The sequence below is a fragment of the Scyliorhinus torazame genome, chromosome 2, assembly GCF_047496885.1.
Source record: "Scyliorhinus torazame isolate Kashiwa2021f chromosome 2, sScyTor2.1, whole genome shotgun sequence".
NCBI classification, from domain to species: domain Eukaryota; kingdom Metazoa; phylum Chordata; class Chondrichthyes; order Carcharhiniformes; family Scyliorhinidae; genus Scyliorhinus; species Scyliorhinus torazame.
Window position 1 is genome coordinate 9,607,417 of NC_092708.1, and position 15,912 is coordinate 9,623,328.

Genomic DNA, 15,912 nt, shown 5'->3' on the forward strand with positions numbered 1-15,912 from the left:
GGAGGGCTGTGACCAGTGGTGTTCCACAGGGATCAGTGCTGGGACCTTTGCTCTTTGTAGTATATAAAAATGATTTGGAGGAAAATGTAACTGGTCTGATTAGTAAGTTTGCAGACGACACAAAGGTTGGTGGAATTGCGGATAGCGATGAGGACTGTCAGAGGATACAGCAGGATTTAGATTGTTTGGAGACTTGGGCGGAGAGATGGCAGATGGAGTTTAATCCGGACAAATGTGAGGTAATGCATTTTGGAAGGTCTAATGCAGGTAGGGAGTATACAGTGAATGGTAGAACCCTCAAGAGTATTGAAAGTCAAAGAGATCTAGGAGTACAGGTCCATAGGTCATTGAAAGGGGCAACACAGGTGGAGAAGGTAGTCAAGAAGGCATACGGCATGCTTGCCTTCATTGGCCGGGGCATTGAGTATAAGAATTGGCAAGTCATGTTGCAGCTGTATAGAACCTTAGCTAGGCCACACTTGGAGTATAGTGTTCAATTCTGGTCGCCACACTACCAGAAGGATGTGGAGGCTTTAGAGAGGGTGCAGAAGAGATTTACCAGAATGTTGCCTGGTATGGAGGGCATTAGCTATGAGGAGCGGTTGAATAAACTCGGTTTGTTCTCACTGGAACAGTGTGTGTGGAACTGTACCCCAGTGAGAGTCAGTGTGTGTGGAGCTGTATCCCAGTGAGAGTCAGTGTGTGTGGAACTGTATCCCAGTGAGAGTCAGTGTGTGTGGAGCTGTATCCCAGTGAGAGTCAGTGTGTGTGGAACTGTATCCCAGTGAGAGTCAGTGTGTGTGGAACTGTATCCCAGTGGGAGTCAGTGTGTGTGGAGCTGTATCCCAGTGAGAGTCAGTGTGTGTGGAACTGTATTCCAGTGGGAGTCAGTGTGTGTGGAGCTGTATCCCAGTGAGAGTCAGTGTGTGTGGAACTGTATCCCAGTGAGAGTCAGTGTGTGTGGAACTGTATCCCAGTGAGAGTCAGTGTGTGTGGAACTGTATCCCAGTGAGAGTCAGTGTGTGTGGAACTGTATCCCAGTGAGAGTCAGTGTGTGTGGAACGGTACCCCAGTGAGAGTCAGTGAGTGTGGAACTGTATCCCAGTGGGAGTCAGTGTGTGTGGAGCTGTATCCCAGTGAGAGTCAGTGTGTGTGGAACTGTATCCCAGTGAGAGTCAGTGTGTGTGGAACTGTATCCCAGTGAGAGTCAGTGTGTGTGGAACTGTATCCCAGTGAGAGTCAGTGTGCGTGGAACTGTATCCCAGTGAGAGTCAGTGTGTGTGGAACTGTATCCCAGTGAGAGTCAGTGTGTGTGGAACTGTAACCCAGTGAGAGTCAGTGTGTGTGGAACTGTATCCCAGTGAGAGTCAGTGTGTGTGGAACTGTATCCCAGTGGGAGTCAGTGTGTGTGGAGCTGTATCCCAGTGAGAGTCAGTGTGTGTGGAACTGTATCCCAGTGAGAGTCAGTGTGCGTGGAACTGTACCCCAGTGAGAGTCAGTGTGTGTGGAACTGTATCCCAGTGAGAGTCAGTGTGTGTGGAACTGTATCCCAGTGGGAGTCAGTGTGTGTGGAGCTGTATCCCAGTGAGAGTCAGTGTGTGTGGAACTGTACCCCAGTGAGAGTCAGTGTGTGTGGAACTGTATCCCAGTGAGAGTCAGTGTGTGTAACTGTTTCCCAGTGAGAGTCAGTGTGTGTGGAACTGTATCCCAGTGAGAGTCAGTGTGTGTGTAACTGTATCCCAGTGAGAGTCAGTGTGTGTGGAACTGTATCCCAGTGAGAGTCAGTGTGTGTAACTGTTTCCCAGTGAGAGTCAGTGTGTGTGGAACTGTATCCCAGTGAGAGTCAGTGTGTGTGGAACTGTACCCCAGTGAGAGTCAGTGTGTGTGGAACTGTATCCCAGTGAGAGTCAGTGTGTGTAACTGTTTCCCAGTGAGAGTCAGTGTGTGTGGAACTGTATCCCAGTGAGAGTCAGTGTGTGGAACTGTATCCCAGTGAGAGTCAGTGTGTGTGGAACTGTATCCCAGTGAGAGTCAGTGTGTGTGGAACTGTATCCCAGTGAGAGTCAGTGTGTGTGGAACTGTATCCCAGTGAGAGTCAGTGTGTGTGTAACTGGATCCCAGTGTGTCAGTGTGTGTGTAACTGGATCCCAGTGTGTCAGTGGGCCACAGTTCTCCGAGCCTCCGTGACTTGCGCTTGGTGCGCAGGGCGGCGAATGGGGGGGTCAGACCCGCGATTGGTGCTGGTCCCGCACGCGGTCGACGCGGCGCCTGTTGGGGACCATTGAATGAGGAACCCGCGTCGATTTCCTGCCGGCAGCTGTCCGCGTTCGGGCAGCCACCGTTGGGGCCTGCTCCGGGATGGTAATATTTGGAACGGTTTGTAATCACACTCCCATTTCTCACCAGTATGTCTCCTTTCAGCATGAGTCCTGGCTCGATGGTGATACAGATACTCGTCTGTCCGTCTCCCGGCATGTTGCTGAAAGATTAAGACAAAGGAATAAGCAGGCGTTTGATAATCAGCAGCAGAGAAACCAGAGCACGGAATGTTGAGCAGTAGACGTTGGGAGTGTCACTCACTAGATTCCTGACGTGTAAACTGGCTGCATTGATTGGAAGATCTTCAGGAATGGCCGGCACCCTGGACGAGCAAAGGAGCATGGTTAGAAATCAGCGAAGGAGGGACGAATAATGGAGAAAGAGAGGCCGACAGGGAGAGTGACAGTACGATAGACACAGTGGTCAGCACGTCAGCAGCCCTTTGTACAGAAGCAGTACCCACCCCCCCTACCACCACCACCACATCCCTGTGTTGAGATCACCAGCGACATGGAGGATGCCTCGCGGTGGCACCCGGGGGAACACTCCTTCATATGGAGGCCCCACCCCTTCCTCCTGCGACCTCTGCAGTGACCAGCTCTGTTTGTGAAGCTCTCTGATTGGCTTAGCAGCTCAGAGAGGCAGGCCGCAATATTTAAACGAATAGTGGGTTCCAGGGGCAGCCTCCAATTGGTCAACACAAGTACAATTGTCCCCCCCTTGGCCCCGATGTCAATACGTGAAATTCGGGGAATCAAATTTGGTCCCGAACGCAAGAACCACAGCTTACTGGTCGAGGAAAAATGAGAGAGTGTGTGAGAGAGAGAGAAACAGAGAGAGTAAATGTGAGAGAGAGAGAGAGAGAAAGAGATGGAGAGAGAGATGGAAAGCCAGAGGTACGGAGGTAGGGATGGAGAGAGTGAAGGATGAAGAGAGAAAGCGATGAAATGAGAGAGGGATGGAGAGAGGGAGAGGGATAGAGAGAGAGGGGATGGAGAGAGGAGATGCAGGGGGATAGAGAGAGCGAGGGATGGAGCGGGATGGGCAAGAGAGGAATTGTGAGAGAGGGAGTGAGGGATGGCGAGAAAGAATGATGGAGAGAGCGTGATGGAGAGAGTGAGACAGACAGAGAGAGCAATGGAGAGAAAATGACAGATGGAGAGTGATGGAGAGACTGAAAGAGACAGGCAGATAGACAGATAGAAAGAAAGTGAGAGAACGAGGAACATGGAATAAAAGAGACAGGGCAGCATGGTTCCACATTTGGAGATTGCCCAATGTGCTGGATGATTGTGTTGTAGACAGGAGGAAGGTCGGTCCAGAATCAGTGAATCACAGCACTATTACAGCACCGAAGGAGGCTTGTCAGCCTGTCACATCCTTGCCACCTCTCTGCAAGAACAACTCAACAACTTCCCCATAGCCCAGGAATGTTTTTTTCTTCAGGGGTTTATCCTGACTGAAAGACGCAGTTAAATCTATGTCCAGCAGGCTCTCGGACAGGTGGGTTTCCAATCCTTACCATTCACCGCATCAATAATGATGTGGAGATGCCGGCGTTGGACTGGGGTGAGCACAGTAAGAAGTCTCACAGCACCAGGTTAACGTGCGTCAGGTTTGTTTCAAACACTAGCTTTCGGAGCGCTGCTCCTTCCTCAGTGCCTGAGCTGTGCTCCGAAAGCTAGTGATTCCAAATAAACCTGTTGGACTTTAACCTGGTGTTGGAAGACTTCTTTTTAAAAAAAAATATTTTATTGAAAGTTTTTGGCCAACCATCACAGTACATTGTGTATCCTTTACACAATAATATAACAGTATTAATAACAATGACCTGTTTTATAAACAAAGAATAAATAATATATAACAAAAACTAAAACTAAAACTAAATGGCAACTGCCTTATCTCAGATAAACACTCTCCAAAAATATGATTTAACAGTCCAATATTCAATTATTTATGGCAACGACCTATACATATTATACATATATATTAACAACCCTGAGAGTCCTTCTGGTATTCGACGAACGGTTGCCACCGCCTGGTGAACCTTTGAGCTGATCCCCTTCGGACGAACTTAATCCGTTCCAGCTTTATAAACCCTGCCATGTCATTTATCCAGGTCTCCACACCCGGGGGCTTGGCTTCCTTCCACATCAACAGTATCCTGCGCCGGGCTACTAGGGACGCAAAGGCCAAAACATCGGCCTCTCTCGCCTCCTGCACTCCCGGCTCTTCTGCAACCCCAAATATAGCCAACCCCCAGCTTGGTTCGACCCGGACCCCCACTACCTTCGAAAGCACCTTTGTCACCCCCACCCAAAACCCCTGTAGTGCCGGGCATGACCAGAACATGTGGGTGTGATTCGCTGGGCTTCTCGAGCATCTCGCACACCTATCCTCTACCCCAAAAAATTTACTGAGCCGTGCTCCAGTCATATGCGCCCTGTGTAACACCTTAAATTGAATCAGGCTTAGCCTGGCACACGAGGACGATGAGTTTACCCTACTTAGGGCATCCGCCCACAGCCCCTCCTCAATCTCCTCCCCCAGCTCTTCTGCCCATTTCCCTTTCAGCTCATCTACCATAATCTCCCCCTCGTCCCTCATTTCCCTATATATCTGACACCTTAGGGTCCCCCACCCATGTCTTTGAGATCACTCTGTCCTGCACCTCTTGTGTCGGGAGCTGCGGGAATTCCCTCACCTGTTGCCTCACAAAAGCCCTCAGTTGCATATACCCGAATGCATTCCCTTGGGGCAACCCATATTTCTCGGTCAGCGCTCCCAGACTTGCGAACTTCCCATCCACAAACAGATCTTTCAGTTGCGTTATTCCTGCTCTTTGCCATATTCCAAATCCCCCATCCATTCTCCCCGGGGCAAACCTAAGGTTATTTCTTATCGGGGACCCCACCAAGGCTCCCATCTTTCCCCTATGCCGTCTCCACTGTCCCCAAATTTTCAAAGTCGCCACCACCACCGGGCTTGTGGTGTATTTCTTCGGTGAGAACGGCAATGGGGCCGTCACCATAGCTTGTAGGCTAGTCCCCCTACAGGACGCCCTCTCCAATCTCTTCCACGCCGCTCCCTCCTCTTCTCCCATCCACTTACTCACCATTGAGATATTGGCGGCCCAGTAATACTCACTTAGGCTCGGTAGTGCCAGCTCCCCCCTATCCCTACTACGCTGTAAGAATCCCTTCCTCACTCTCGGGGTCTTCCCGGCCCACACAAAACTCATGATACTCTTTTCGATCCTTTTGAAAAAAGCCTTCGTGATCACCACCGGGAGGCACTGAAACACAAAGAGGAATCTCGGGAGGACTACCATTTTAACCGCCTGCACCCTCCCTGCCAGTGACAGGGATTCCATGTCCCATCTCTTGAAGTCCTCCTCCATTTGTTCCACCAATCGCGTTAAATTTAACCTATGCAATGTACCCCAATTCTTGGCTATCTGGATCCCCAAGTAACGAAAGTCCCTTAACAAAGAACAAAGAACAAAGAAATGTACAGCACAGGAACAGGCCCTTCGGCCCTCCAAGCCCGTGCCGACCATACTGCCCGACTAAACTACAATCTTCTACACTTCCTGGGTCCGTATCCTTCTATTCCCATCCTATTCATATATTTGTCAAGATGCCCCTTAAATGTCCCTATCGTCCCTGCTTCCACTACCTCCTCCGGTAGCGAGTTCCAGGCACCCACTACCCTCTGCGTAAAAAACTTGCCTCGTACATCTACTCTAAACCTTGCCCCTCTCACCCTAAACCTATGCCCCCTAGTAATTGACCCCTCTACCCTGGAGAAAAGCCTCTGACTATCCACTCTGTCTATGCCCCTCATAATTTTGTACACCTCTATCAGGTCGCCCCTCAACCTCCTTCGTTCCAGTGAGAACAAACCGAGTTTATTCAATCGCTCCTCATAGCTTATGCCCTCCATACCAGGCAACATTCTGGTAAATCTCTTCTGCACCCTCTCTAAAGCCTCCACATCCTTCTGGTAGTGTGGCGACCAGAATTGAACACTATACTCCAAGTGTGGCCTAACTAAGGTTCTATACAACTGCAACATGACATGCCAATTCTTATACTCAATGCCCCGGCCAATGAAGGCAAGCATGCCGTATGCCTTCTTGACTACCTTCTCCACCTGTGTTGCCCCTTTCAATGACCTGTGGACCTGTACTCCTAGATCTCTTTGACTTTCAATACTCTTGAGGGTTCTACCATTCACTGTATATTCCCTACCTGCACTAGACCTTCCAAAATGCATTACCTCACATTTGTCCGGATTAAACTCCATCTGCCATCTCTCCGCCCAAGTCTCCAGACAATCTAAATCCTGCTGTATCCTCTGACAGTCCTCATCGCTATCCGCAATTCCACCCACCTTTGTTTCGTCTGCAAACTTACTAATCAGACCAGTTACATTTTCCTCCAAATCATTTATATATACTACAAAGAGCAAAGGTCCCAGCACTGATCCCTGTGGAACACCACTTGTTACCTTCCTCAGCGGAAAGTCCTCTATTTCTCTGCTCTGCTCCCCTGGATGCACAACAAACAACTCACTTTTCCCCATGTTCAGTTTATATCCTGAGAATTCTCCAAACTCCCGAAGTGTCCGCATTATCTCTGGCATCCCCTCCGCCGGGTCCGCTACATATAACAACAAATCATCCGCATACAGAGATACCCGGTGTTCTTCTCCTCCTCTAAGTACTCCCCTCCACTTCTTGGAACCCCTCAATGCTATTGCCAGGGGTTCAATCGCCAGTGCAAACAATAATGGGGACAGAGGGCATCCCTGCTTTGTCCCTCTATGGAGCCGAAAGTATGCAGACCCCCTTCCATTTATGACCACACTCGCCACTGGGGCCCTATACAACAGCTGCACCCATCCAACATACTCATCTCCAAAACCAAATCTCCTCAGCACCTCCCACAGATAATCCCACTCCACTCTATCAAATGCTTTCTCGGCATCCATCGCCACCACTATCTCCGCTTCCCCCTCTGGTGGGGGCATCATCATTACCCCTAGCAGCCTCCGTATATTCGTATTCAGCTGTCTCCCCTTCACAAACCCAGTTTGGTCCTCGTGGACCACCCCCGGGACACATTCCTCTATTCTCATTGCATTACCTTGGCCAGAATCTTAGCGTCTACATTTAGGAGGGAAATAGGTCTATAGGACCCGCATTGCAGCGGGTCCTTTTCCTTCTTTAGGAGAAGCGATATCGTTGCCTCAGACATAGTCGGGGGCACCTGTCCCCTTTCCTTTGCCTCATTAAAGGTCCTCATCAGTAGCGGGGCGAGCAAGTCCACATATTTCCTGTAAAATTCAACTGGGAATCCATCCGGTCCCGGAGCCTTCCCCGCCTGCATGCTCCTAATTCCTTTCACTACTTCCTCTATTTCAATCTGTGCTCCCAGTCCCACCCTTTCCTGCTCTTCCACCTTGGGAAATTCCAGCCGGTCCAGAAAGCCCATCATTCTCTCCCTCCCATCCGGGGGTTGAGCTTCGTATAATTTTTTATAAAATGCATTGAACACTCCATTCACTCTCTCCGCTCCCCGCTCCATCTCTCCTTCCTCATCCCTCACTCCCCCTATTTCCCTCGCTGCTCCCCTTTTCCTCAATTGGTGGGCCAGCAACCTGCTCGCCTTCTCCCCATATTCGTACTGTACACCCTGTGCCTTCCTCCACTGTGCCTCTGCAGTACCCGTTGTCAGCAAGTCAAATTCTACGTGTAGCCTTTGCCTTTCCCTGTACAGTCCCTCCTCCGGTGCCTCCGCATATTGCCTGTCCACCCTCAGAAGTTCTTGCAGCAACCGCTCCCGTTCCCTACTCTCCTGCTTTCCTTTATGTGCCCTTATTGATATCAGCTCCCCTCTAACCACTGCCTTCAATGCCTCCCTGACCACTCCCACCTGGACCTCCCCATTATCATTGAGTTCCAAGTACTTTTCAATGCACCCCCTCACCCTTAGACACACCCCCTCATCTGCCATTAGTCCCATGTCCATTCTCCAGGGTGGGCGCCCTTCTGTTTCCTCCCCTATCTCCAAGTCCACCCAATGTGGAGCGTGATCCGAAATGGCTATAGCCGTATACTCCGTTCCCCTCACCTTCGGGATCAACGCCCTTCCCAAAACAAAAGAGTCTATTCGCGAATAGACTTTGTGGACATAGGAGAAAAACAAAAACTCCTTACTCCTAGGTCTGCTAAATCTCCACGGGTCTACACCTCCCATCTGCTCCATAAAATCTTTAAGCACCTTGGCTGCTGCCGGCCTCCTTCCAGTCCTGGACCTCGACCTGTCCAGCCCTGGTTCCAACACCGTATTGAAATCTCCCCCCATTACCAACTTTCCCACCTCTAGGTCCGGGATGCGTCCTAGCATACGCCTCATAAAATTGGCATCATCCCAGTTCGGGGCATATACGTTTACCAAAACCATTGTCTCCCCCTGTAGTTTGCCACTCACCATCACGTATCTGCCCCCGTTATCCGCCACTATAGTCTTTGCCTCAAACATTACCCGCTTCCCCACTAATATAGCCACCCCCCTGTTTTTCGCATCTAGCCCCAAATGGAACACCTGCCCCACCCAACCTTTGCGTAGTCTCACCTGGTCTATCAGTTTCAAGTGCGTTTCCTGTAACATAACCACGTCTGCCTTAAGTTTCTTAAGGTGTGCGAGTACCCATGCCCTCTTTATCGGCCCGTTCAGCCCTCTCACGTTCCACGTGATCAGCCGGGTTGGGGGGCTTTTTACCCCCCCCTTGTCGATTAGCTCCTCACCCGGTTCCCACGCAGCTGTGTCCCCCCCCCAGGCGGTGCCCCCTCGCCCATCCCACCCCATGCCAGCTCCCCCCTCTCCCCAGCAGCAGCAGCCCAATAATTCCCCCCTCCCACCCCCCCCGCTAGATCCCCCACTCACGTAGTTACACCCCCCATGTTGCTCCCAGAAGTCAGCAAACTCTGGCCGACCTCGGCTTCCCCCCGTGACCTCGGCTCGCACCGTGCGACGCCCCCTCCTTCCTGCTTCCCTATTCCCGCCATGATTATCATAGCGCGGGAACCAAGCCCGCGCTTCCCCCTTGGCCCCGCCCCCAATGGCCAACGCCCCATCTCCTCCACCTCCTTTCCTCCCCCCACCACCTCCTGTGGAAGAGAGAAAAGTTACCACATCGCAGGATTAATAACATAAAACTCCTCTTTCCCCCCTTTTTACCCCCCTCTTCGCCCCCCACATTCGCCCCACCACTTTGTTTCAAACGTTCTTTTTTTTAATAACCCGCTCATTCCAATTTTTTTCCACAATAAAAGTCCACGCCTCATCCGCCGTCTCAAAGTAGTGGTGCCTCCCTTGATATGTGACCCACAGTCTTGCCGGTTGCAGCATTCCGAATTTTATCTTCTTTTTATGAAGCACCGCCTTGGCCCGATTAAAGCTCGCCCTCCTTCTCGCCACCTCCGCACTCCAGTCTTGGTATACGCGGATACGTCTTCCACCAATCACCTTCAATCTGTGCCCCCTGCGTCTTGACACTTGCACCAATGGAAAGAGTGTCGCTCTATTTATCTAAACTCTTCAACATTTTGAAGACCACTCGAAAATTGCCTCTTGGCCTTCCCTAATTTCGGAACAGTCCCGTCTCCCCCAATCTATCCACATGGCTAAAGTGAAATGAAATGAAAATCGCTTATTGTCACAAGTAGGCTTCAAATGAAGTTACTGTGAAAAGCCCCTAGTCGCCACATTCCGGCGCCTGTTCGGGGAGGCTGTTACGGGAATCGAACCGTGCTGCTGGCCTGCCTTGGTCTGCTTTCAAAGCCAGCGATTTAGCCCTGTGTTAAACACCCATTTTTGGAACAATTCTAGTAAACCTTTTCTGCACCGTTTTCTCAAATTTTCACATCCTTCCTGAAATGAAGTGTCCGGAATTGAACACAATAATCTAGTCGATGCCAAGCGAGTGTTTTAGAAAGATTTATCACAACTTGCTTGCTATTGTACTCGACGCCTCTATTTATGAAGCTTGAAAACCCTGCTGGCTTTTTAACCATTTTCTCAACTTGTCCAGGCACCTTCAATAGTTTTTGCACAGAAATCCCAAGGTCTCCCTGTTGCTAAAGCCCCTCATTCCATTGCTTTTAAACTGCTTCATAACAGTCGTGTCAGCAAAGTTACTGAATGTCTTTTGGAATCCACATCAAGGACGCCCCCTCGGTGTGTCTCCCAGAGCTTAGCACTGACCATGTCTCCTCAAGCAGCAGGACTAATATAAATAGATGGACAAAGTGATTCAAAGAGCAAAGGCTGCACTCATCCATATGGTCACATCCACCACCCTGTTACACAACAGGTTAATGCAGCGAAACATCCCAGAGCACAAATAGACAAATGTTAACACTGACACAGAGAGGCAGGTATTAGGATAAGTGACTTAAAACTTAATAAATTGGTGGGATTTAAAGAGGGTCTGAATTGAAGTGGACACATTTCGGGGGGAATTATTTTTATTCATTCACTAACTATTCCTGTCCAACCATAATCGCCGTCAGTCGCTGTGGTGTAGGTACACCCACTGTGCTGTTAGGGAGGGAGTTCCAGGATGTTGCCCCAGCGACAGTGAAGGAGCGGCCGATATATTTCCAAGTCGGGGTGGTGAGTGAGTTGGAGGGGAACCTCCAGGTGGTGGGGTTCCCAGGCGTCTGCTCCCCTTGCCCTTCTAGATGGGAGAGGTGGCAGATTTGGGAGGTGCTGTTAAAGGAGCCTTGGTGAGTTTCATAGAATCCTTACCGTGCGGGAAGAGGCCACTTAGAACATTGATTCTGCACCAATCCTCCGAAAGAGCACCCTCGTTCGGGTGGCTTCTTACTGTGCACTCCCAGGACAGGTACAGCACGGGATTAGATACAGAGTAAAACTCCCTCTACACTGTACCCATCAAACACTCCCAGCACAGTTACAGCACGGGGTTAGATACAGAGTAAAGTTCCCTCTACGCTGTCCCCATCAAACACTCCCAGGATAGGTACAGCACGGGGTTAGATACAGAGTAAAGCTCCTTCTACACTGTCCCCATCAAACACTCCCAGGACAGGTACAGCACAGGGTCAGATACAGGGTAAAGCTCCCTCTACACTGTCCCCATCAAACACTCCCAGGACAGGTACAGCACGGGGTTAGACACAGAGTAAAACTCCCTCTACACTGTACCCATCAAACACTCCCAGCTCAGTTACAGCACGGGGTTAGATACAGAGTAAAGTTCCCTCTACGCTGTCCCCATCAAACACTCCCAGGACAGGTACAGCACGGGGTTAGATACAGAGTAAAGCTCCCTCTACACTGTCCCCATCAAACACTCCCAGCACAGTTACAGCACGGGGTTAGATACAGAGTAAAGTTCCCTCTACGCTGTCCCCATCAAACACTCCCAGGACAGGTACAGCACAGGGTTAGATACAGAGTAAAGCTCCTTCTACACTGTCCCCATCAAACACTCCCAGGACAGGTACAGCACGGGGTCAGATACAGGGTAAAGCTCCCTCTACACTGTCCCCATCAAACACTCCCAGGACAGGTACAGCACTGGGTTAGATACAGAGTAAAGCTCCCTCTACACTGTCCCCATCAAACACTCCCAGGACAGGTACAGCACGGGGTTAGATACAGAGTAAAGGTCCCTCTACACTGTCCCCATCAAACACTCCCAGGACAGGTACAGCACGGGGTTAGATACAGAGTAAAGCTCCCACTACACTGTCCCCATCAAACACTCCCAGGACAGGTACAGCACGGGGTGAGATACAGAGTAAAGCTCCCTCTACACTGTCCCCATCAAACACTCCCAGGACAGGTACAGCACTGGGTTAGATACAGAGTAAAGCTCCCTCTACACTGTCCCCATCAAACACTCCCAGGACAGGTACAGCACGGGGTTAGATACAGAGTAAAGCTCCCTCTACACTGTCCCCATCAAACACTCCCAGGACAGGTACAGCACGGGGTTAGATACAGAGTAAAGCTCACTCTACACTGTCCCCATCAAACACTCCCAGGCCAGGTACAGCACGGGGTTAGATAAAGAGTAAAGCTCCTTCAGCACTCGGCCCACTCCCCCACCCTCTCCCCCGTAACTCCTAACCTGCACATCTTTGGACTGTGGGAGGAAACCGGACCACCCGGAGGAAACCCACGCAGACACGGGGGGAACGTGCAGACTCCGCACAGACAGTGACCCAAGCCGGGAATCGAACCCGGGACCCTGGAGCTGTGAGGCAGCAGTGTTAACCACCGTGCCGCACTGTTGCTGCACTGTATCTTGCAGATGGGACACACTGTTGCCAGTGTGTGTTGGAGGTGGCGTGTTTGAATGTTTAAGGTGGTGAATGGGGGACTGCTGATTTGCAATCCCACAGTTCAGGGCTCAAATACCTGAAGGTTTGCCAACAATAGTGAGGGGAAAGGAATGGGGGACAGGAGGGCCTGGAGGAAGGATGAAAATAAAAAATTTCACTTTGGATTTTCTTAACACAAAACTGTCAGAAATTATGGTTTAGAAAAGCTGAGAGCTTACCACCTTTGGCCTCGAAGTTAGGGATGCTGTGCATGATGACGTGATGTAAAAATAGAGGCTTGTTGTTCATTTTCATTGTGCCGGAGAGAAGGCCACTGAAATAATGGACGTACCTGCAGCAAAAGAGGGATTTCATAAACTGGGAATTTCGACAGGCAAAATGTACAGTCACAGGGTCATCTCATTCCAGACAAGCTGAGGTACAACACAGGTTCGATCCAAATTAATCGACACTGTGCCCATCAAACACTCCCAGGACATGATGTGGAGATGGCGACGTTGGACTGGGGTGAGCACAGTAAGAAGTCGAACAACACCAGGTTAAAGTCCAACAGGTTTGATTTGAATCACTAGCATTCGGACGCTGCTCATTCCTCAGGTGATTGATTCATTCACATGAGTAAGAAGCTGTGCTCCGAAAGCTAGTGATTCGAAACAAACCTGTTCGACTTTAACCTGGTGTTGTTCGACTTCTTACTGTGCACTCCCAAGACAGGTACTGCACGGAGTTAGATACAGAGTAAAGCTCCCTCTACACTGTCCCCATCAAACACTCCCAGGACAGGTACAGCACGGGGTTAGATACAGAGTAAAGCTCCCTCTACACTGTCCCCATCAAACACTCCCAGGACAGGTACAGCACGGGGTTAGATACAGAGTAAAGCTCCCCCTACACTGTCCCCATCAAACACTCCCAGGACAGGTACAGCACGGGGTTAGATACAGAGTAAAGCTCCCTCTACACTGTCCCCATCAAACACTCCCAGGACAGGTACAGCACGGGGTTAGATACAGAGTAAAGCTCCCCCTACACTGTCCCCATCAAACACTCCCAGGACAGGTACAGCACGGGGTTAGATACAGAGTAAAGCTCCCCCTACACTGTTCCCATCAAACACTCCGAGGGACAGGTACAGCACGGGATTAGATACAGAGTAAAACTCCATTTACACTGTCCCCATCAAACACTCCCAGGACAGGTACAGCACGGGGTTAGATACAGAGTAAAGCTCCCTCTACACTGTCCCCATCAAACACTCCCAGGGACAGGTACAACACGGGGTTAGATACAGAGTAAAACCCCATCTACACAGTCCCCATCAAACACTCCCTGGACAGGTACAGCAAAAGGTTAGATACAGAGTAAAGCTCCCTCGACATTGTCCCCATCAAACACTCCCAGGGACAGGTACAGCACGGGGTTAGATACAGAGTAAAACTCCATCTACACTGTCGCCATGAAAGACTCCCAGGTCAGGTACAGCACGGGGTTAGATACAGAGTAAAGCTCCCTCTACACTGTCCCCATCAAACACTCCCAGGACAGGTACAGCACGGGGTTAGATACAGAGTAAAGCTCCCTCTATACTGTCCCCATCAAACACTCCCAGGACAGGTACAGCACGGGGTTAGATACAGAGTAAAGCTCACTCTATACTGTCCCCATCAAACACTCTCAGGACAGGTACAGCACGGGGTTAGATACAGAGTAAACCTCCCTCTACACTGTCCACATCAAACACTCCCAGGACAGGTACAGCACAGGGTTAGATACAGAGTAAAGCTCCCTCTATACTGTCCCAATCAAACCGTCCCAGGACAGGTACAGCACGGGGTTAGATACAGAGTAAAGCTCCCTCTACACTGTCCCCATCAAACACTCCCAGGCCAGGTACAGCACAGGGTTAAATACAGAGTAAAGATCCCTCTACACTGTCCCCATCAAACACTCCCAGGACAGGTACAGCACAGGGTTAGATACAGAGTAAAGCTCCCTCTATACTGTCCCCATCAAACACTCCCAGGACAGGTACAGCACGGGGTTAGATACAGAGTAAAGCTCCCTCTACACTGTCCCCATCAAACACTCCCAGGACAGGTACAGCACGGTGTTAGATACAGAGTAAAGCTCCCTCTACATTGTCCCCATCAAACACTCCCAGGACAGGTACAGCACGGGGTTAGATACAGAGTAACGCTCCCTCTACACTGTCCCCATCAAACACTCCCAGGACAGGTACAGCACGGGGTTAGATACAGAGTAAAGATCCCTCTACACTGTCCCCATCAAACACTCCCAGGACAGGTACAGCATGGGGTTAGATACAGAGTAAAGTTCCCTCTACACTGTCCCCATCAAACACTCCCAGGACAGGTACAGTACGGGGTTAGATACAGAGTAAAGCTCCCTCTACACTGTCCCCATCAAACACTCCCAGGACGAGTACAGCACGGGGTTAGATACAGTGTAAAGCTCCCTCTACACGGTCCACATCAAACACTCCCAGGACAGGTACAGCACGGGGTTAGATACAGAGTAAAGCTCCCCCTACACTGTCCCCATCAAACACTCCCAGGACAGGTACAGCACGGGGTTAGATACAGAGTAAAGCTCCCCCTACACTGTTCCCATCAAACACTCCGAGGGACAGGTACAGCACGGGATTAGATACAGAGTAAAACTCCATTTACACTGTCCCCATCAAACACTCCCAGGACAGGTACAGCACGGGGTTAGATACAGAGTAAAGCTCCCTCTACACTGTCCCCATCAAACACTCCCAGGGACAGGTACAACACGGGGTTAGATACAGAGTAAAACCCCACCTACACTGTCCCCATCAAACACTCCCTGGACAGGTACAGCAAAAGGTTAGATACAGAGTAAAGCTCCCTCGACATTGTCCCCATCAAACACTCCCAGGGACAGGTACAGCACGGGGTTAGATACAGAGTAAAACTCCATCTACACTGTCGCCATGAAAGACTCCCAGGTCAGGTACAGCACGGGGTTAGATACAGAGTAAAGCTCCCTCTACACTGTCCCCATCAATCACTCCCAGGACAGGTACAGCACGGGGTTAGATACAGAGTAAAGCTCCCTCTATACTGTCCCCATCAAACACTCCCAGGACAGGTACAGCACGGGGTTAGATACAGAGTAAAGCTCACTCTATACTGTCCCCATCAAACACTCTCAGGACAGGTACA

The 15,912-nt window shown here is 50.4% G+C and overlaps 1 protein-coding gene across 10 annotated transcripts in view; it reads right to left on the reverse strand.

Annotated features, from left to right (window-relative positions):
- The window catches only part of tns1b (tensin 1b), a 1,628,779-nt gene that overhangs the window by 331,676 nt on the left and 1,281,191 nt on the right, over window positions 1-15,912 (reverse strand). For 9 of the 10 annotated variants that reach the window (XM_072468585.1, XM_072468565.1, XM_072468590.1 and 6 more), the window contains 3 exons: window positions 12,922-13,034; window positions 2,581-2,641; window positions 2,404-2,479 (listed from right to left, as the gene is read on the reverse strand). In XM_072468585.1, coding sequence (XP_072324686.1) covers window positions 2,404-2,479; window positions 2,581-2,641; window positions 12,922-13,034 — 250 coding nt within the window. The remainder of the gene's footprint in view (window positions 1-2,403; window positions 2,480-2,580; window positions 2,642-12,921; window positions 13,035-15,912) is intronic. The other variant, XM_072468574.1, reaches the window with a different exon arrangement.